Source organism: Sebastes umbrosus, chromosome 20, assembly GCF_015220745.1.
Source record: "Sebastes umbrosus isolate fSebUmb1 chromosome 20, fSebUmb1.pri, whole genome shotgun sequence".
Lineage (NCBI taxonomy): Eukaryota > Metazoa > Chordata > Actinopteri > Perciformes > Sebastidae > Sebastes > Sebastes umbrosus.
In genome coordinates this window covers 18,966,535-18,990,153 of record NC_051288.1, presented here as the reverse complement: position 1 = coordinate 18,990,153, position 23,619 = coordinate 18,966,535, and the positions used below count along the sequence as shown (strand labels likewise).

At 43.3% G+C, this 23,619-nt stretch overlaps 2 protein-coding genes across 5 annotated transcripts in view; one reads left to right on the top strand and one right to left on the bottom strand.

Moving 5' to 3' along the window:
• The window catches only part of dock1 (dedicator of cytokinesis 1), a 213,360-nt gene that overhangs the window by 77,570 nt on the left and 112,171 nt on the right, over window positions 1–23,619 (bottom strand). The gene's annotated exons all lie outside the window — the stretch shown is intronic.
• LOC119478925 (inhibitory synaptic factor 2A) overlaps window positions 7,182–23,619 on the top strand; it is a 34,973-nt gene continuing 18,535 nt past the window's right edge. Inside the window, exons 1-2 of the mRNA XM_037754019.1 lie at window positions 7,182–8,822; window positions 20,996–22,238. Coding sequence (XP_037609947.1) covers window positions 21,001–22,238 — 1,238 coding nt within the window. The 5' untranslated portion in view covers window positions 7,182–8,822; window positions 20,996–21,000. The remainder of the gene's footprint in view (window positions 8,823–20,995; window positions 22,239–23,619) is intronic.

The following is a 23,619-nucleotide window of genomic DNA, read 5'->3' as shown; positions in this document are numbered from 1 at the left end:
AGCAAGAAACCATAATTTTTAGATTGATCATTGAGCTTCCACTGGAGATGATGAAGCACCTGAAGGATAGGACAAAAAAAAAATGTTTGTGGAAGTCAATCATTTAATAGCCACCACTTGAGCTGTCATCAATCTCAAGCATTTATCCGCCAAAACAATTTCTCAAGCTAAAACAACAATACACAGAAACGTTACAATTGATCTCAATCACTGTGTCCAGAAGCTGCAGATTTCCAAAATCCTGCCTCCACATCCATCATAAAGCTGGAGGGCAAATGAGGCAGAATCTTAGCGGAAATGAAAAAGCGGTGATTAGAGGGCAGGGCCAGATCCATCATACGCCGCTCTGTAGCTCGTATCTCTCTGATAATTCATCTCACTTTAGCGCCTGACAGCAGAGAAGCAAAAATTGATGTTTGCTCTAGCAGTGAAGGGTTGCCCCATAAACAGAGCATTGTTTTAAGCCTTTAATTAAGCCAGTGGGGAAACGGCACGTCGGTCTCTAGAGAGATGTAGACTGAGAGCCTCAACCCGTCTCTGGAGGAGAGAAAACTGATAGAGGCGAATAGAGAAAGCTGAGGAGGAGGAGGAGGAGGAGGGGGATGACGAAAAGGGACAAAAATGACTCCCTTTTCCTCTCTATTAGCTTCAGGCCTGATGAAATATGAATTTGGTGGCTCATTACAACGGAAATTACACAAGCACATAGAAAACCCCACGTGGTCACTGTACCATTTAATCTGAGACGGATGAAGACACTCCTCTTATGCAAACACAAGTGATAGAAACTGCTAAGTCATGGTGGCTTTGAGTGGGAGCAGCATTGAGTACAGGATGATGGGTTTTGCTGGCAGAGGCAACCAACAGCACACGTCAAGATCACAATAAGATATCAATTTGCCTCCTCACTAAGAGAAAGCATTGTTGGAGCTGAGCTTCAAAACTTTCCACAGAGGTGATTCATTTTCTGAGGATAATTCAAATGGAAATGTGAAATGGCATCAATATAACCTAACACGCCAGATAGTTTAATTACATAGAACCATCTGAGTCTTGGGAAACTGTTTGGAAAAGGGCAGGCACTTTCATAAAATACTTAGCAGGTGATTGGATGAACCATCTTACAATCAAACTATTGCCGAAGCCAGTCAGGAGAAGAGCGAAAACATCTTTTCCATCAAGAAAAGACAAATATAAACCTATTCTTTCAGTCAATTTATATATCGTCTAACTAGAATGCACTCATAAAATGACTTATTTATATCAAATTACGTACAAATTAAAATGTAATAACGTGTGTTCAAAGCGATGAACTGTGTTCTGCTTTTAGGCGTTATATAAGACAAAACTCTTCACAAATATTAAACTAGAACTACCGCCTCGTGGTTGTATGCCTCCGCCAACCAGTCAAGTTGCAGTTTACATCCATGTCTGTCCAACATGTCATCATGTCATCATTTTATCCTGTTAGACATTTGTGTGAAATTGTCATAATTAGCATATGAATTCTTCAGTTATGGCAAAAAACGTGTTTTGTGAGGTCACTGTGACCTTTGACCACCAAAATCCAATCAGTTCATTCTTGAGTCCAAGTTAAGTGGACGTTTGCGCCAAATTTGAGGAAATTCCCTTCAGGCGTTCCTGAGATATAGCGTTCACAAGAATGGGACGGACGTGAGGTCACAGTGACCTTTGACCACCAAATTCTAATCAGTTCATCTTTGAGTCCAAGTGGACGTTTGTACCAAATTTGAAGAAATTTCTTTTTAGTGTTCCTGAGATATCGCGTTCACGAGAATGGGACGTACGTACGGATGGACAGACAGACGAATGACCCAAAAACATAATGCCTCGGAGCACAGCTGTCGCCCTTTATAACTAATTTTCATTAATTTGGAAAACAGAATTTTGTAAAATCACAATATAATCAGATTGTCACGGTAGGATTCCTCTGAAATTCGATACACATAAATATTTATCATAATATAATTATAATTTATTAAAAAAGTATGCTTTTATTGTTTTATACGATCAATAATGACTTGATATAGTTGTTCTAAAATCACTATATAGAGTATTGTGTCTTATTGCTTATTTTCCAGTAGGGTAAATCCATCTGCTCACCTCCTTTCTCTCTACACATCACTATCACACACACACAGACAGTGCAGGCAAAGAACAGAGAGGCAGGAAAGGCAGCAGCACTTGAGCGCTTCTCACACTGGCCTGTGAAAAGGGAGGCAGAGCTGACACATGCGAGGCACTTGGCCACTGCTGCAGGACTCGACAGCGAGTCCACTTGGCTCCAACATCAGGCCAACGAGGTGTCGGGCAGGCGGGTCAGCCAATGGAAGCGAGCGGAGGACCTGTTCGAGGCCAGCTGAAACCATTCACACCTCGTTTTCTCCTTCAGCAGCATTTGGCGTAATGCATGGTGACGTTCAGATAAACACTTCAGAATACATAAGGATAAATAACCTGGGCAGCCAGCCATGAAAGTGACCCGTTGTGCCATTCATTCAGACAGCATCCAACTTAGACAAGCTTGAGGAAGCACTTTCACACTCTAATACATCAAAGCATTATACTTCCTTGAACAGACACCTACATTTACACAGGAATCCCCATTGAGCTGAGGCCACTATCCCTCAAAAGAGAGCTCTGTGTGTCCAATACGTCCAATATATCATTCGCTGGAAAGGAAATAGTTGTTACTGACCATTGCTCGGTTGGTGTGGCTGGACTGGAGGATGAGCGGGATTGTGTAAGTCAATATAAATGCATTGATGTAAGATGTCCAGGTAGCTAATAAAGCTTTAAATATTGAGGTTGGAGACAGCGACCAAATCTGCTCAAAACAAAATGCAGATACCTTGAAAGTTTTTCTATTATCTTTAACCCTATCTATCAAATGTTGACATTATATGCCCCTCATATAACTTGCATGACAAGCATGTGCTGAGCTTTACTTCGTTTCAACTCTAGATGCTTTTTTTTGGACAGACTTGGAGCCGTCTTTGTACAAACGTTTGATGAAAAGACCAAAAGACTGCAGCAGATGGGGACAGACTCTCGCTGACGTATCCGCTAGGCACATTCTCAGCTTTGCCTCTCACTCGGAGACTTGCCGGGGCAGCGCTGCAGACACATCATATCAGTCTGTCAGCTGAAATACACACACATGCACACACAAAACTTTCCCTTTTCTCTTTCATGATTGCTGAGAGATACAATAAACTGACAGCTCTCTTCACCGTCTAGTAATTCGGTTCCATACAGCTATGACACTCAACACTCTAATGTACTCTGTGTGGATGAATGCACTCAGTGAGCTCAGGGGGATGGATTGGAGTGGTGAACAGTGAGGCTGCTCAAATGAAAGTTGAAAATGTAATCTGGGAATCCGTTCCACAAAACGTATACAACACCAATTAGCAGTATGAAACCCGGTCGCACGAAAAAGGTGTTTGAATGACACGGTCATGCGCAAGGCAAAAGCGTGTAACAAGTACGCCGATCTCGCTTTAGGCATGTCATTTTCACACCATGTAGTCTGTACTGACTGCAATATAAATGCATCTGCGTGAATATGCTACGCTCAGAGCTAGTGACGCAGAATAAAAAGGGAAAAAGACTGCATATGGCAGGCAGGACGGGAGGTGGATGGGTCCAACAAACACAGGACTTTCAACCAGGAGGCCGGTGTTCGGGACCGTCATGTTGTATTGTAAGTTACGTAAGTGTTTTTTAGTGACGTTTGTGACGTGTTTTCTGTACGTATTTTACTTAGTTTACGTACTTAATTTAAACCCAACGATAACATTTTTCCTAAACATAACTAAGTGGTTTTGTTGCTTAAACCTAAGTGATCGGTTTTGTCGCCCCCAGCTTGTACTGCACCTTCATAGACACGTGTAATATTCACGCCTCGGCAAGGCAAAACTTGACACTGACACACTATCCTCTGGTGAACAGGCGGGTCTATTTCACACCTTGGTGTGATATTGGGTAGCAGTATCACAGGCACTTGAGCAATGGAGCAAGTGGAGCAAAAAAATAGTTATATCTGGCCGTATGTAGTAGTCTAGGCTGTATGAAATAAAAATTACATTTCCTTTCCTTACGCCGTTTTCTCATATGATCTCCGGACACCCCTCGCCAAGACCTCGCCACTTCCTTCAGGGAGGGACGGGCCCCCCTGCTCCCGGCGCGACTGGCAGGGCGTCAGGGGTCTGCGGCGAAGTCGGCAACCTATCTTTATATTACCTATTATTAAACCTATTTTTTTGCTGAGTCATCACCATCCATATCTATACAACCAATGTGTTTATGATTAAATTGTTTACTAGAGCACAAAGTTCTTCATATATGTAACATCTTCATTTTGCTCTCAAAATGCACCAGATTGATGCATTTAACTTTGAAATGTACATAATTTTCGGGGGAGCATGCCCACCCACCACAGTCCTGTGGGAAACACCGTGATACATGGTGCAATATAAACTGAGCTTTATAGTAAAAGAGCAGCTTCTTTGGGCACGATTGCAGGAAATGGCACTCTCAGCTGTTAATTAAACGAAAGAATTTCCTGCCATACCTCCGGTTTCCTATCACTCATCTTGCACCTCCACTTTCAAATAGAACTGGGTGCCAATGAGCAGCATGACATGAGTGTGTGACAGCAGTATGAGCTGAGGAAGAAGCAGTGTGAGAGGGGGGCTGCCGATGGGAAGAACACTCCTGCGCCGTGGCAGCAGTAACAACTCTGTACTCGAATCACAGACAGTACGTGTCCATTAAAATGTTATTCAAGAGGATGTGACGAGATTACATAATCAATCAAGCGCCAGTAACGCAATAATGATGCAATACATCATTGCATTTCATTACTGCTTCCCATATAAGATGACATTTGTGCTTTTTAATGAATTCATTTGTCACTTCTGATCCACATGTACCGTGTGGTGTTTTTATCTGTCGCTATGGTGATGGTGAGGGGGGTAACATGAAACAAGGGCCGTGACTGGGTCTCCACTCTTCTTGGTTGAGGGAGGCATATATAACGACGATTGGCAGAATGATTTAAATGCTTTGAATACAATAGAAGACGCACAAGTCAAGGGCAAACGTTTTGCAATATTTCATCTTTCATATGTTGTAATATTTCTGTAAGACTTCTTTGCTATTTTGTGACAGTAGATTTACTTTTGTGGAATTAAAAGGCAGTAAGAATGGAGGACTGAGTCTGCATTTTCCTTTATCCACAGCAGCACTGTGTTTAGCATACATGCAGGGGGACAAGGACATCAAATAGGAGTCCCCTGAGGGCTTGGCTTTGAGGTAATGAAATCAATAGAAGAGAGTCACTCCAGTGACTTGTCCAATGCCACCGGTTTATCCATCTGAGAAACAGTTTGCTTACACAGCAACATCGCTGAGCAGATTCCAATAAAAGAAAACAGCAAAGCCCATTCCAACCTCACATACAGTAGACATCCCCTCCCTGAGGAGTTCTATCCATTAAACAAATGCCATTAACCCTGGGTTCATACCGAAAACACTTGCCAAGCAGCGCGGCGTTCCAAGGTCAAATCTTTACAAACATTATTCAGCTTTCTCCCGTGTCAAACCTGCAGCCTGACGCTGGTTGGCAGAGCAATAACAAGGCGGTGAAGCAGATGTGTTCCGTCACTCCAAAACAAGAAGCCAGTCTCAAAAAAAATGTGTGAGTGCGGTGTTCAGCACCTTGAAGTCAGCGAGGAAGCAGGGGTATTTTATGTCACGTTGTAGAGAGGCGAGATAAGGTGAAGGGATGAACAGGAAAATAGCAAAACTTTCTGTTATTCACGTGTCATAAAGGGCTCGGCGGAGAGAGCTGTGACGCAGCGAGAGAGTGATAAACAAGAGAAGGAGGTCTAATGGATACAAGTGTGAAGAGAACCTGGCACTCAGCTGTAGTTCAGCCATATCTTCCCTCTTTTTCTTGAAACATGTTCAAGTACTTTCTTCCACAGGACACTTGTGTTATTTACATTTAAAGAGAAACAACCCACACATTATTATTTTCTGCTGTTTCTTTTCTTTCGGATTTCAACGACAAGAAATGATCCAACAGAGAATTTGTTTTTTATTTTAGATTCAACAGGGGAATACACCTAATGGGAAACAATAACCTATTAAAAAAGTGGCATTAAAATGATATAATAATGACAAGTGTACTATTAAGAAGAAGATGGTGCAGAATTATTATTATTATACAGAAAATCTTGCTTTTACTAAAAAAAAGAAAGTGGATTGAAGATGATTTTTTAAGATATTGAAATTATTTAAAAAAAAATTCTGACTTGATGTTTTTGGCATCATTGGGCAAAAAATCTATAATAACCTTTCAGCATATTGTAATTCAAGTCTTCTGAGAGAAAACTGGATTTCTGCACCTCCTCATGGCTCTGTTTTCAGGCTTTAAAAAATCTACTCTAATCGACTTTGGCCAATCACAGGTCATTTAAAAAAAAAAGCGTTTCTATTGAGCATTCTTATTGGTTGTGTTCCGGCTGGTGGGCAATGAGGTTGTAGTGGACCCTGTTTTAAAGCTACAGAAGTGAGTGAAGCTAAGCTAGTAAAGATACTGGTATCATATGAAACTAGAAAAACCTAAGGAATCCACTGGTACCAACCATGTCATACTAGCTTGTCGAGAAGGAGGCTAAATAACGCTCCGAACTTGCGCTGAATTTTGGCAAGGAAAAACTGGCATGGCCATTTTCAAAGGGGTCCCTTGACCTCTGACCTCAAGATATGTGAATGAAAATAGGTTCTATGGGTACCCACGAGTCTCCCCTTTACAGACTAACCCACTTTATGATAATCACATGCAGTTTGGGGCAAGTCATAGTCAAGTCAGCACACTGACACTGACAGCTGTTGTTGCCTGTTGGGCTGCAGTTTGATGATTTGAGAATATTTGTTTGCTAAATGACAATATTTGTCATTGTTTTGTGTTGTTAATTGATTTACAATAATAAATATATACATACATTTGCATAAAGCAGCATATTTGCCCACTCCCATGTTGATAACAGTATTAAATACTTGACAAATTTCCCTTCAAGGTACATTTTGAACAGATAAAAAATGTGTGATTAATTTGCAATTAACTATTTTAATGGATTGACAGCCCTAATAAAAACCTGTATATGTTTAACATAAGCATTGCACACCCGCGCGTTTAGCGTATAATTGTTTAGGCTATAACTAGACATCTATTATACTTTAATTTTTCAACCTTTAATAACCTTAATCTAAACTAAACATCTACGGAGAAATAGACGTATAATATAGATCTATTAAAAGGTATTTTCATCGTCAAATTGCTCCGTGGGAAACTTAAATGCAAAAACACACAGCAGCAGCAGCTGCTGCTGTCTGGAGCGCTGCAGCTCATTACCATGGTACCTGAGGCTTAAAGCAGAACTCGGGGTTTCCCTGCGAGAGGGTGAGGGCGAGCTATGGCTCTGAAAACATCCAACCAGGCAGATAATACAGCTCCACTTTAACATGATCAAGGTTTCACCACGAGTGTTATTTCCCTCCCTCCGTATTTTGTGAGAGCTATAATGGTACACCGAAAATCCAATTAAGTCTAAGAGGAAAATGCACATTTCCCAGATGAAAAACACGTCTTTCTCCTGCACAAACGGTGATAACTACTAACTAGCCCATGACAGATGGATTAAAAAGCTGTGATGAGATCACGCAAACAAACTCTTGAGAGGAAGGGTGGGGGGGGGAGACAAGCAGATGGAATCTTCTTCCCACACAACAACAAAAAAGAGCTGCAAAGACTCAGGGAAAATGAGACGACAGAAGGTGAATGGACCTGTGATGAAAACCTCAAGGTTGATGACGAGCATCGCTCTACAGAAACGCAAGAGTTAAAGACACAGGGGTGCATGCAGGCTGGCGACGAGTCTAATAAAAACACATCCGTGTCTTTCTCGAGACAAACGCTGGCGTGTCGGCATCCATTCAAAGTTGGGATTTGAGTCTTCTGCTCCTGACAAGGAAAGTTTTGATGAGCGTATGGTCTCCACGGAAGTGAGGTCACTGACAGAACAGCTTTAAGTGATGACGAGATAAAGGGATGATGCATGAACCTGCCAGATGTAGCCAAAAACTGGAGCTGTACTTTCTCCACTGCAACCTTCCCTCCTCCCTCTGCTCTCTCTCTCTCTCTCTCCCTCTCCCATGCTCCCTCCCCCTCTCGCTTAATCTCTCTCTCTCTCTCTCTCTCTACACACACACACTCCGATGCACACACGCAGAAAAAGAGGAGAGAAAGCCAGAGAGGAGAACTGCGGCGGCACGATGGGGATATTCTGCCTGCGTGGGCTCTGTCGCTGAGGCGTCCGGAGTTCAGCCACTGTGTGTGCGTGTGTGTGTGTGCGTCTGTGTGAGTGTGTGTGTATGCGTGTGTGTGAGTGAGTGAGTGTGAGCCCCTGCCGACGCCGTGCGGAGAAAGGAAAGGGGAAAACAGAGGAGAGCGGGTGGAGAGGAGGAAAAAGAGAGGGGGAGTGTTGACTCTGACTGGGGCTTAGAGGAACCTCACGCCACTGGATCAGAGGACGCCGATGTGCAACAACTCCTCCAACTACTGCCGCCGCCGCCGCTGCTGCTGCTCTGCCTGCCCGTCCTCTTAACTTCTGCCATGGCATAGCCTCCTCTTCCAGCTCGCCTCTAATCCACTAAGGAAACGGGCATGCATGGGCAAAACCAGGGATCTAGGCTAACGCGTCGTTTACGTCAGTAATTCACAGTCTGAGGTGAGTCGCTCCTCTCTGCTCTTGTCCTCTCCTCTATTTCACCTCTCAGTCTGCAACTGTTCAAATAACCTCTGGAGGTGGGAAATCCGAGGGATCTGCTCGCTCTGTGGGACTGAGCCCGGGATAATCCACTGGGAATGTTTCCACTGGAGATTTTCCCTTTTTAGTCGGCTGATCAAATATCAAACGTGTGTGGCAGATGAAAGGAGGTAAATCTCAGATTGATTTTTAGTTCAGCTTTAGTTGTTGCCTCTGCTGCTGGGGCGAAGGGAGATTTCATGCAGCGGCTGTGGAATGTGCTGGTGCTGGAGTTTAAGACACGATTCAGTCAGTTTAGAAAACTTTAAACATGAGAAATGTTTCAGGTGACTATGAGGAGGGTGGGGGTGGGGGGGAGACTCACTGCCACTGCAAGCCGATATTTATTCGATCTGGCGTGTGAGTTTCTGTTTCGAAGATCCAGATGTAACCTGACTGGCTCTGCACACATAGCCAAAACAGTGCTTGCGTACAAGGGCTTGCATGATGCTGCATTTCCTCTCAGTTTTGCAGCTGAGTGAGCATTACATAAACCACACTGGTATCCAAACCAAAACAACAATTGCTGGAATTGTTGCATGAAGATGTTGTCCCACATGCGGAGGTAGAAGAATAGATGATGAGAGCTGGGCATCAGACAGTTGGCTGCATCTGATGAAGGACCTTAACTAAAGACTAATCTAGATTAATGGACTGGTTGAAGTTGCCATCTCCTTACAGATTAATGGAGCATGTCTGTGTGTGTGTGAGGGGTAGAGAGAGAATGGGAGAGGGTTGCCTTGAACCCTCACATCTCCGCTGTCCTTCAGTAGCCACACAAAACACACGTCACTCCCACTCATCTCCACAAACCTCCCGCCACCGCTCCCCCGTCTCCCTCCTCCCCCTCAACCCTATCTCACATCGACGCTCTGATACGATCTCCCCTCTGCTCTATTTCACTTTGCGCAGACACTGAGAAGAGGACTGAGGGAAGCAGATGAAGATAGATAAAGAGAGAAAGAGATATAGAGCATCGTCTGTGAGGAATAATAGAGAGAGGATATTGAATTTTCTTTTTTGTATTTACAATTGAAGGGTATTATGTGCTGACACTCGAGAGTGACGCGAAAAGTACATACCTGCTGTCAGAGCCTCATTTATGGAATGTAAATATAACTATGACAGGATAGGGATGAAAGTAGGATGACACGTTCCCCTACATCCGTCAACGCCTGTCTTCCTATAAACCTCCGTTCTGCCTCTGTGAGGACTGGGCACGGCCGTCCAGGAGTGATGGGCGTGATGGCCCAACACTTCAAAGCCAATCTTTATTTTTAGGAATCAGTCTGCACCTCAACCAGTGATGAGAGAGAAGGAAGACTGACTGTCACTTATGTACACGCAACATAGGAGTGTGTGCACGCCACCCCTGTGCACGATCACTCCAAATGCAGAGGTACACAAAGATTAAAAGGTAGAACAAAGCTACGACAAAGCTTTCACGCAGGGAGATGTCATGCATCGACAGAGAGAACTGACAGGGGGAAATGTAACAGAGTTGGCCCCGCATGAATAGCATTTTTGGGAACTTTCGCAAAACACTTGCCTCCCCAAGCAAAGCAAATATGCTAGAGAGAGTGGCGAAGTGGGCATTCGCCTCCCGTGGCCCAGCTCGCTGGGAGGGATATTCGTTCATCCAGAAAACAAATTGCTCTCTCCTCTAAAAGAATGGCTGCTTTTTGGAACAAGCCAGATGTTACCTTTCATGTGCTAATAGGATTATTCATTAAGAGTCAGGTTGTTTTTTCTCCCTGGGAGCGCCACAACAACGGCAAGCAGTTGAGGTGAATCGCGTGCGTCTGCGAGTGACTTCGCACTTCTGTTGCACACAGAAGACGACTCTTCGCACGTGATCCCACCTGGGTGTTGCTGTCAGTGTGCGCTGGTGTGTGTGTGTGTGTGTGTGTGTAAAGCATGTGTTCCCCACTGCTTTGCAGGAGGGACCCAGTCAGCTGGGGCTGCGACAGGCCCAGAGGCAGAGCAACGCACGATGGGAGTTTTCTTTGGTAAAGGGAAAAGTTTGAGTTTAGGTATCTGTATATCTAGTGTTTCCATACTTTTAGCGCCGCGACTAATAATTATTTTGATTAAATAAATTAATTATGTGTTTCTTCAATCAACATTTCTGTTGATAACATAGTGTACATAGTACATCTTCAAATTGCTTGTTTTTTTCCAAATAACACTACAAATCACACATACATTCTAGATAGATAGATAGATAGATAGATAGATAGATAGATAGATAGATAGATAGAACAGAAGCGAATTCTTATATTTGAGAAGCTTGAAAGAAAATGTTTTGCTATCAATGATCAAAACATTTTGTCAAATAACTTTCCGTGGATCTCGTGATCTCAGTACGTGGAGGTCAGGGTCAGCTGACATGCACGCTGGTACTACAGGCTTATTGTGAATTTCAACCATTAAAGGTGCCCTGTGCAGTTTCTCTGTAAACAAACAAAAGTGGTGTGTTTCTCACCAAATTGCATAGTGTGTGTCCTTGAGGTTTAACAAACATGTTGAGTGCATTTCCTTCCTCATAAAACATTTGCAAATCCGATTTTGAATCGTTTACATCCATGTTTACCAGGGCTGTCCTCGACCAAAGAAATTGTTAATCGACTAACACTCATACAACTTTGTCGACTGATCGATAAGTTGATTTAATCGACAGATCTGTGAAACTGAGTTTCTCCGCAAAGAATCACACAAAAAACACCACTTTAAATCTTGTGTTTACCAGAGATGTGCTCATGAGTTTCTTAGAAAGAAGTCATTCAGCATGAAAAAAGCATTAAAAACAACTAATCGACCAAAGAAATCTCAGTCGACTAAGACCAAAACGACCCATTAGTTGACTAATCGAGACTAGCTTGTAGTCTTTGCTGCATATCTTGGCGTGTCACCGCCACCTGTTGATCAGTGGAACAGTGTGACGCCATTGGTAGGATTGTGTATCGCATCATCAGCGTGTGTGCGTTTGCATCCGAATGCACAAACAAAACGGGGACCCACTCATAGAAAAACAGCTCCATCGCGCTACTAGAGGTCCAAAACTCCACAGCAAACCTTTGGCTGACTTGTTCTCTGTTCTGCTCAGTCAGAAGCATGAACGCAACCGTGAGATGAAACGTTCAGAGGATCTTTTGGGGTTGACGGCTGAGCGATCAGCTTAAAAGTTACTCTTTAAAAGTTGCTCAAACCGTCATTCACGTCAAATCCTCCTGGGAAAGACTGTTTGCTGAAAGCCTGACATGTCTTTTTTAGATTTGATGTCCAGCTAACACTAATTGGACCCTGACAGGCATACTAAGAAAAGTCTTCACAAAACAGTTAATATAGAAAATCTTAAAATTATAGTTTTTGTGTTGATTGCAGTAGCTTCATACAGCTCCCTCTCTCCACCCACTATATGACAAAATTATGCATCTTATCAACAAGACAGGATGGCTTTTGCCATCACTCTCCTGGGTCTCAAGGTCTTTCATCTTTCCTCTTCATCATTATCAGTCTATTTTACTTTCAGTCAATTCTGCTGCATTCAAGCAGAATGAAAACTCTACATCTACACCCATACACCTGTATATTCTAGTCCTTTCCTCTCCTTGTCCATCCTTGTGTGTGGTAGTGTGTGTGTGCGCGTGTCTTTGCTAGGGATGACGAGGAGGAATCTGAGAGCAGCAGGGGAGTTCTGTAGTTACCCATCAGCTTTGAAACCTCGGCGAGAGAGGAAGAGACAGAAAGACATCGAGAAAGAAAGCAACAAAGGGGAAAGAGAGAATGAGAGGAAGAGAACAAAAAACGGTGTAACAGAAAGAGGAGAGATATAATGTTCTGTAGAAAGACGACGAAGAGGAGAGGAAAGGAGAGAGTGATCTGATGCATTCTGATGAGAGCAGGCAGCCTCTGCAGCATACATCCTTTCTAGAGGTCTGATGTCTATCTAGCCTGCGTGTTCGGCGACGTATGGATTACAGGCTTCCTGTGAATTCATCAAGCTCCCGAGAACCCACCTGGGTGAAGGCGTAGCGCACAAAGACGACTAACTACAGCGAGTAGGGAAATAACAAAGAAAAGTACAATTCAATGGGGACAAAGTGAGTAAAAAATAATAAGGCTACAATGTCCGTAGGCTACAGTTCAAGGATAAGAAGTCCTCCATAAAAACAGCAGCAAGCTCCTTTCATGGTGGTAATTTCCAGCATCATTCACAGTAGGAACGGTTACTAATGACGTGTACAGCAGCACACACTCTACGGCTCAATGAGAGGCCGTTAGTCAGTATTAAGCCTTGTACTGTAACTGCAGTATCTCTCACACACACACATTATAGTTTGTGTGACCTTCAAGAGCACAACTGAGAGCCATATAAATGTTATATGGATGTAAAATGTGAATGTGAAAATGTAACGTAATGCACACATGGCTTTTCAATAAATGCTGTGCATATGGTAGAAACTTATAAGGTTATTCTGAGTGCTGTGGATTAACAGCAAATCTGGATTTATCCTGTCAGAGTATCAGACATTAAAAGTCCTCTATCCAGAGCATTAATACAGCAGCAAACAGCTATGTAAAGATATAGAGGAGTAATGGCGTCCTGAGCAGAGAATAAAGTCGCTCTCCCTCTGTGTGTTGTAATTAGTGCATGTTCGTGCATGTGTGCGTGCCCCACTGGCTAGCTCACGGTCGCCGCTCCGCACTGCTCTCATACAGCGGTTACAGTTGATAACACCGTCCCGACCGACGGCGTCTTTGCAGAAGTGTAGCGCCCACCCCCCATATTAACACTGTTAGCTCTGTCAGCAATGTTGCTGTATTTTTTAACTGTTAAGGCACTGACACACCTAGTTTTTGCGGTGTGTCCCGCACATTCGGCTCTAGTCTGCCCGTGTCTGAGTTTGTCCGCCCGTTTCTCGTAAGAGAAATCACTCTGATTGGGAGTTCAGCTTAAGCGAATCAGTGAACGAGAAGAGAAACGGAGAAGTCTCACTCAGGCACAGAACGTATGTGGTAGTTGGCCGTCGGCTGTAGTCTTTGCAGTGTGTTCGAGTGCAACTTTTTGGTCAAGACAAATGTAACGTGAGGTGACTCAATGGTCTACCTTCGTCGCCGCTAATTTTTTTATGTTGGGTTGGTATGTCTGGGGCCTTTAGCACTGTTAGCACCGTTAGCTGCGAGCCGGCTGAGTGAGCGTTATATAAACCACACTGGTATCCAAACCAAAACAACAATTGTAGATTTGTTGCATGAAGCTGTTGTCCCACATACGGAGGCAGAAGAATAGGTAATGAGAGCTGGGCATCAGACAGTTGGCTGCATCTGATAAAGGACCTTAACTAAAGACTAATCTAGATTAATGGACTGGACTGGACACTGAAGTTGCTCAGCCGTCGCCGTGTTGAGAGCTGTGCGGATGCAATAGAAGTGCGCCCAATCTTGGATTTAGCACCTTTGAAATGAAAACTTTATGTAAATATTCATAACTATTATGATATTACATTAAACCATAACATAAATGGAACAGTAACACATAACAACTATTGTGCATTAGTTCTGTAGGCCAAATAATTTGGTCTCATCATCCATGAGGGTTGTCCACCAGTTTAGGAATATCAATCCAAGCCATGTTGCTATTGCCACATCTTTACTTGATTATTGATAGATGACACAACTGCTATAGAATCACATTGAAATCAGTCAGTTATCCTGGATCTGAAAGTGAGTGTAACTAGGATTGAATTGAGGGTAAAACATGTTGCCTTCTCCTTGGTTTATAATTACTGCGCTCTCATATGTTCCTGGTGTTATTTAGTCATTACTGCAACACTACATGATGGTTCTGAGCAAAATCTTCAAAATGGTGCTTGGCAACAGCGCAGCGGTCCATGATGACTGAGCAACAATTACTCGAGAGACAATCCCTTAAAATCCTGTGATTTCCAGTGCCGTTCCATCTTACGGCATTAAGCTACCATTAACTGACAAAGGATTTGCTGCGTTTGGTGTCGGCCTAATGCACTGTACCGCATTTATCCCTCAACACTGACCTGTACAGTCAATCACTCGGCTATATATACCCTCAAATCACACCCTGAGAGCATGGGTGCACCCAAGCCTGCTCATACGCTGCAGCACAGAGACAGACAGAGTAAGTAAAATCCCAACAATAAACCCACACTGTCAAAATGACCTCACCAACACGAGCTAAAGTAAACGACGAGCCCGGATATCTTTTTTTTACGGCGTAATCAGTGTGCTCTTAAGAGACAGATCAAAGACTTTTCGAAACACTACTAAGCCCCGTGTAATTATGAGCGGAAGCTGACAGAAGAGAGAAAAGAGGGAAACAAAACACGAGTAGATAAAGCTGGATTACAGTAGAGTTTGGATCTTCCATGACTGTGATGGTACTGCTACCCTCATTTGTTCAAGCAGCATCTGAAGCCATGCTGAGCTGTAATAATGTAAAACTGCAGTGATAGGAGAGCAGGATTTTTTTTTTGTTGATCATGTAGCACAAGGGCAGACTTCAAGCTCGCTTTGTCTGTAATTCAAAAACCCAATACCGGCTGCGTATATTTGCCTGTGAGTTTTATTCAGTGACTAGAATTACCTCCTCGCGGCTGTATGCCTCCGCCAACCAGTCAAGTTGCAGTTTACATTCATGTCTGTCCAAAATGTCATCACTTCATCATGTATGAAATTGACATGATTGACTAATGAATTCTTGAGTTACGGCTAAAACGTGTTTTGTGAGGTCACGTTGACCTTGAACTTTGACCACCAAATTCTAATGAGTTCATCCTTGACTTCAAGTGAATGTTTGTGCCAAATTTGATACAATTCCCTCGAGGCGTTCCTGAGATATCGCTATCGCGATCACGAGAATGGGACGGACGTGAGGTCACAGTGACCTTTGACCACCAAATTCGAATCAGTTCATCCTTGAGTCCAAGTGGACATATGTACCAATTTTGAATAAATTCCCTCCAAGCGTTCCTAAAATATTGCGTTCACAAGAATGGGACGGACGGACGAACAACCCGAAAACAATGCCTCCGTCCACGGCTCTCGCCGGCGCGGAGGAGGCATAAAAAAACAATTGAACCGTCATTGGGAAGTTTGAGAAGGCGAAGACTTTAAAACATCGGAGGGTATATAACACTATATTGTCAAAAGTATTGCCAAACATTACATCCATAGAGTATGAGAACATCTCATTTCAAAAGCGTCCACTCCAGTCGGACACAAGGATTTTGCTTTCACTTAGCGACAAGATCATTGGTGAGGTTGACCACTGAGGTTGGGTGATAAGATCTGGCTCACAGTCCGAGTTCCAGTTCATCCAAAGGGGTTGGATGGGGATGAGGTCAGGGCTCCGTGCAGGATAGTCAAGTTCACACTAAAGAAAATCATTGCTTTGTGCATTGGGCACTATCACATTGAAACGGAAAAAAAACTCCCCCCAATTGTTGCCATATCGTGTACGGCTAAATAGCTTACTGCTTTACTATTTGTTCTAAGCTTCCAATCAAAACAGCTAAACACACACTGGGCATAAATTGGGAAAACATTTAAGTAATGTAAAATAAATAAAGAGATAATAGAGCAGCTCAATGAAACACTCAGTTAAATGCTTAAACAAGAAAGGCTGTTTAGGCTGCTGTCTCTAATTGACATGTATAACCACATTTCCAGCGTTTAATCAATTCACCGGTTTTGTGATGCATACCATATTAATGAATTTTCCCTTCGGTGGAGCAGAAGCGATAAAACAAAATTAGTCAAGCTCAAACGTACGGTAAACATTCAATCCCCAGGTTGAATCAGGACACTGACAGATTTTACCCTCGGCGAGCAAAAGTTCAATTAGGCGACTGACATTCACGAAACTGCCGACTCATATGCAGTTTAAAATAATGCAAGTAATGGGGGAACTATTCTTAAATTCAAGATGTGTTGTATTAAATAAGCACGTGCTCTGAGCATAAAAGACCATTTCCATTAAACAATAATGAATTGCGTTACTGCAGATTGTCCTTGCAGCACTCAAAAGATTCAAACAATGGCTGAATAAAAGAGAAACGCAGGCTCCCATCGTGAACAAAATACACTTGTGTCCCTAGAAATAACCCACATAATGACCCTTAGTGCCAGTATGACAGCTATGTGAGCTGTGCTGCTAAAACAAGGTCAGACGTGAACATGTCTGATGTGTTTTGCCATGCGCACATGACCCTGTGAGGTCTGTTTTTGGTCTGTCCTACTGGGGAGGAAATAGTGGGTCAGTTCACTTCACTTACTTGCCCCTAAATTGAAAAAAGGCCACCCTAAAAAAAGGGGCGGTTGTCACAGCCTCGCGTGATGAGTCATGCTGTTTATGCAAGAAGCCAGAGGGTGGTGTTCCAGCCGCAGGTGAGATACGAGTGCTGCTGCAGTCGCCCGGGCCCGAACCCAGTGGGTAACAAATCAGATACGTGGAGCCGGGGACACATCATTCAGCCCGCAGTGCTGACATGTCAAAAGGGATCAAATTTAAATGGGGATTATGATACAATACCGTGAAACTGTATGCATTGTGGAGGCCGTGTGTAGTGAAGGGAGAGTAGAGAAAACACTGTGCTGACAAACTCCATTCACGTCTCAATATCTGACGGTTTAGAGCAGAGTGGCATCTCGAATCGTAATCGGATATAATTTTGCACATATTGAATATAATGTGGGCCTCGCTTGTAACTTAGACGTATTCACTGACCTCATTTGGAGAGGGGATGTAGGGTAACAGTTTAATCTCTTATTCAAAATGTCATCCTTTGAACAAACAGGGAGAGGACACTGACGGTGATGGACCAGGAAAGCACAGCCATGCTGGTGAATAGATAGCAGTCGGGGAATAAACGTCACATGGTCAAACAGTCAGAAGAAGGAAAAAAAAAAAAAAAAACTTCGACTGAAATAATACAAATGCTGCACAGCTGCAGTAATAATTGGAAAATTAATGTATTGGATTGTGTTATATGCAACCTTGATCAATAAATGACAAGGGGGTCAGGAGTCATTGAGTCATTACATGCATACAATACAAGGTGGAGATGTTTATGGTAACACTGTTCCTTTGTGTTTCCACTTATAACTACACTGTGTGCTGTTTTTCAAATTCCCCTGGCCTTTCTGTGTGCGTAACTGCACCGGCTGTAGATGATACATCTCACTACTTCAAGGAAAAATTGGGAATATGTTTGTCCACTTTTCAAGCACTGCATGACAAAACAAGTTATTGTACTATATTGCAGATGTGCCTGTATTCTGAGAGCCTTGTTACTGTTGGCAGAATATCTTTCCTAATGTCTTCTGTGTTGGGCGTATATTAACAGTTTCCACAAACATTGCATTGCCTTGTACTCCCTGGTTATTCGGACACATCGGTAATTATTGTACCTGCCTATTGAGAATGAAACAAACATCTGCCTGCACAGCAGAAAGCTGCCATCTCTAACCTGTCTATATGGGCATGCTGTGCTGTTCTCAGACTGTGTTTCCAGTGACATTACTGGGCAATGTTTGGACAGTTTTTAGGGTGTAGAGAGCCAATCTGTAACACTGCTGGGTCCATCTGGCTTTATTCAGTTTTAAAACATGGGTTTCTTCTGACAGGACCTTTACACATAGTCCCAATGCCCATGAGGTATTTAGCATCTGGCACGCAAGACAGGCTACTTTGATAATTAGGTATGATGCTCCAAGCAAAGATATTCAGGCTGTCAAAGTTAACGCCAAAATAACACGTTAATGCTAATTTGTTTTAACGGCACTAATTTCTTTAATGCATTAACGCTATCGATATTCCAGAGGTTTTTGCGGGGTCAGTTTTAAAGCTAGAGGGGAGATACTGGCATCATATGAAACAAGAAAACCTAAGGAATCAAAATAACGCTCCAAACATTCGCTAAATTTTGGCGAGGAAAAACAGGCATGGCCATTTTCAAAGGGGCCCCTTGACCTCTGACCTCAAGATATGTAAATAGAAATGGGTTCTATGGGTACCCACGAGTCTCCCCTTTATAGACATGCCCACTTTATGATAATCACATGCAGTTTGGGGCAAGTCATAGTCAAGTCAGCACACTGACACACTGACAGCTGTTGTTGCCTTTTGCCTGCTTGAGTTTGCCATGTTATGATTTGAGCATATTTATTTATGCTAAATGCAGTACCTGCGAGGGTTTCTGGACAATATTTGTCATTGTTTTGTGTTGTTAATTGATTTACAATAATAGATATATACATACATAATTAGCATAAAGCAGCATATTTGCCCACTCCCATGTTGATAAGAGTATTAAATACTTGACAAATCTACCTTTAAGGTACATTTTGAACAGATGTGCATTTAATTTAAGATTAACTATGGATAATCATGCGATTAATCACATTTAAATATTTGAATTGATTAACAGCCCTAAAAGATATTATTTACAGCAAAACTGTTTTGGTTTCTCATGCTCAGTGTGGTGAATAGTAGCTCTCTAATTTTGGAAAACTTGCATAAGAACACTGTACTCATAAATGTCATAATCTTGGGCACGCCTTTACTGATTGCAAGAGCAGCTTTTTGCAGAAAAATGACTGAATGATTAAGTCAATATGTAAAATTGCAGTAATATTTACAGACGATATTGCGTGACTACGAGGGGCTATCAGTGTCTGTAGATGAGACTGTTATGTTAGATCTCAGAGGAGATAGACAAAAGATAGGTGGCAGTCTCTCTCCGAGCAGAACTGGAGACTATAATTCAATAATGCAGAGCCAGGGCGATAATGTGATGGAGAAGACAGTGAGACAAAATGTCCATTCTATAGCTCCCAGGTAAGTAAACAGACAGGTTTGAAATAGGAAGTCATTCCCTGTTGACAGAGAGCAGTCACGGCAGCTAAGCTGAGACGGATAATTATAATCCTATCCGATTTCAGCATCTACATGAGCGTGTGGAGTGTTTGCTTATTGTAAATCAGCAGGCAGAAGGAGAATCATATTTCTGTCAGAGGCAAACTGCGGAGCGGTGATGCCGCAAACCATACAGTACCTGTGGTAGTGGGGAAAGATAATCTCATATTCATATCTCTGCTTAGGATGTTTCTCCTTGGGGGGTTGTTACAGATCTCTGTCAGAAGTCTGTTTGCAGGTATCGTCCCCGTTGTTTCATCCTCTGTTCAATTAGAAAGTGGAATATAAACACACGCCATACTCATATATTCTAGAGGAGTGAACATATGCCCCCAAATAGGCCAAAAATCCTATTTTTACTTAATTATTAACTGTGAGAGGGAAAGGTCAAACTGTGTAGAATCCTGCTGAAACTAATAAACCACGGGAATGAATTGACCTCAGGCAGTGTGTTCAGAATAGTCAACAGGGTATTGCTACTGTTAATTAAGTGTATTTGAGTATGTGTGTGATTGTAAGTGCGGTGTCTGATAGCTCCCATACAAACAGAGACACAAACACTCATCAACTTAGAAAGTGGTAGAGTAGGGGTGGAGGAGGAGCTGGTAGTCGAAGCTGCTTTAACTGGCGACGATAAACGAATGAAAATGATGCTGAAAGTGGAGTTATTGGTTTCAGAGACAGGAAGATTAAATGCACCGTGGAAATCTGCTAAGATTATTTTTAGGGCACGCTAAATCGCTTGAAGTAAATAAACACAGACGGATTGGCAAGCATAACAGACGCTAACCAACTGGCAATAAAAGGGAAAGTATATAAACTGTACATGCATATGGAAACTTTAGATTTGCATGACATCACGACGCTTTCAGTGTCTAATGTAGAATATTCAATGTCAGTTATTCCTGTTATATTCATTATCAAGGGAAGTCAAATTCCTGTTAGGGATGCTTTTTGGCATGCATAATGACAAGTGTCTTTATAATAATATTCATGAAATAACTGCACGGGTTCCTCCCTCCTCCCTAAGCTTAGAGAGCGGGTGTGTTCTGTCGAGTAGGATGTAATAGTCAGGCAAGGGTCTTTGTCTAAGCCATTCATTACCGATGATTAACACAACGTCTTTCTCCCTGCCTCTCAGGAAACATGGTGAGCAAGGAAGGTGGCAAATGCATGCTCACCAACTCAGAGTCTGACTCGGAGGCAGCGCCCTTGCCCTCCACCTCGCTGGCGCTGGAGGTGAAGTATTCCCTGGAAGCCAGTCGACAGGTGAGGAAGCGAAACAAGGCCCTGCAAGTGCGTTTCAAGGATATCTGCGAGGCGCAGAACGAGCAGAGGGAGGCGGAGCTGCAGGCAGCGGGGAAAGGTGGCAAGCCCATCTCATACAAAGTGGCGTACCGCAAGTACATGACGGTCCCCGCCCGCCGATCCATCCCGAACGTCACGAGGAGCACGGGCGTTCAGACGTCCCCTGACCTAAAGAAACGCTATCAGACCTTTCCTTTTGAGCGCAAGAAAGGCCACACCTTTAAACACGTGGCGGCCGTGGAAACCTATAAAGGTCAGAATAACGGTTTTGTCATGGAGGTGAAGCAGTCCAAGGCTGCTGAGCGGGGTTTAGATGAGGAGGAGGAGGAGGAGGAGGGAGCCTGCGGGGGGAGTGGAGTCCGGAGGACCAGGGCTCTGCTCCATACTAATGAGTGCATTGCCACAGTGGAGCAGCACACTGCACCTGATGGCCTGTGCTCTGACGCTCTGCAGCTCAGTTGCTCTGCAGACACAGACTGCCTTGCGGACACACAGAGAGGAAGCGGAGCCAGAGCGCAGGCAGAGTACCAGCTCTGCAGTGTCCCATCCAAAGCCAGGACAGGATTACAACACAGGGAGGCCAATACGGACCGCTCGGCCAAGAGGCAGCTGCTCAATCTGGAGGAGGGCTCGTCCCGCACCCTGCCGGACAGGGCCTCCAAGGTTACGAGCCCCATCGCCTGGAACTCCCTCACGCAGGTGGAGTGCCTGGACAGTCCGTCCGTGCGGAGCAAGCGGAAGAAAGCCCTGCAGCTCAACGGGCTGCAGAGCGAGACGCTACCACGCTCCAGCAGAGGCTGTACAACGCAGGCACAGTGCCACACAGGACAGTTATCTGCCCGGCCTCTACGGGCCATGGAGGAGCCTCTGACACCCTGCAGAGGTGGCGAGGCCAGTGGGGCGCCGTCCGACCAAACACAGGAGGCCTGCAAGCAAATAGTGCCTATGAATCAGGACGGGGATGTTAAAGCACAGCTCCAGGCCATGGAAAATCTCATCAGCTCCAGCCAGGAGACCATCAAGGTGCTGCTGGGGGTCATCCAGGAACTGGAGAAGGGGGAGGCCCACAGAGAAGGGTAAGACACCTCACTTATAGCCTGTGTTTTACACTAGAGATGCACCGATTCGACTTTTTGTCTCCCGATAACAATTCCAATACTTCACTCTCCTGCTGATACGGAGTACCAATCCAATACCAATACCAGTGCTCTCTTTTCCCCACACTTAAACTGTACAGCTCACTGCATGGAACTCATTTGAATCATTGTTATGTAAAGTAACAGGAAGCCAGAGATTGCTGTAGCACTAAAAACTTAGTCGGCGGCCCATCATGACTAAACTAATAGCGGAAATACTGAATTTTCTGGCAACATTGACTAAGAAACTGTGGATCAGTAACTTATTGGCTGATCTGCTTAATAAGGTCAGTATCGGGGCGGTCGCTGAACCGGTGAATTGGATTGGTGCATCCATACGTTACGCTGGTTTCAAGCATACACTGGAAAAAAAAAGAAATGCCATATATCTATAAATCATATTTGAGAAAAAAGGGCCTGGTGTTCACAGGGCAAAGCCAATGAAACATGAGAGACACAGAGCACATTCATGATTTAGCGAAAGCAGGAAAAGCACACTCTTGATTGTGCCACATTATTTCTAGATCTTAGGGACCAGCTCGTCTTGTATGTGTGACAGCTGTCCAGCAGCCGAGTGTTTAAAAAATACATCACAGCTGTGTGTAGCTGGGATGGTGTGGCTTTCACCTGGATGTGACCTGCAGTGCTATTACAGCACAGTGTCCTTTGGTGATGATTTCCCGTCGTATGAAACATGTTCGCACTAGTTTTTGAATGGAGCCGATTCTGCCTTTGAAAACATAATAATGTGTGCGAGATCAGTAATAGCGGTATTGCATCCTGTATCAGCCAGTAGTGTCCTTTAGAATGAATAAGAATACTGAATATGTAAAATCTTAATTACGTCTGAATATTGGAATTTAATTATTATGATGCAGAAGAATGGTAATTTTGACAAACATTTTAATTTAGTTTTATTCTTAGTCGCTTACTGAAAATTATAGTTGATTTAAAATCACATTTTAGTATTTTTGTCTTGTTTTAGTCAAGATTTAGTCAGTGGAAGTTTTAATTTTAGTCTAAAACGAGGGTTGGCTATCACTTAGAGAAAAAAAAAAAAATATATATATATATATTTTTTGGATGTCAACAATTACTTATCATCAAAATATTCGTTGATAAAATTAACACTGTACAAAAGAGGACATCATATCATAGACTGACACTTTCAAGTACTTTCACTGCTTAAGCAAAATACGAAACTAGAAATATAGCAATTGGCCTTATCCAGCAGCACGCCGTGTTTATCTCGTATAAGTCCAAGGCCTTTGAAAAAGCCATGGCCTGTGAAAAAGTAATTTACTGTCCAATGGATACTGAA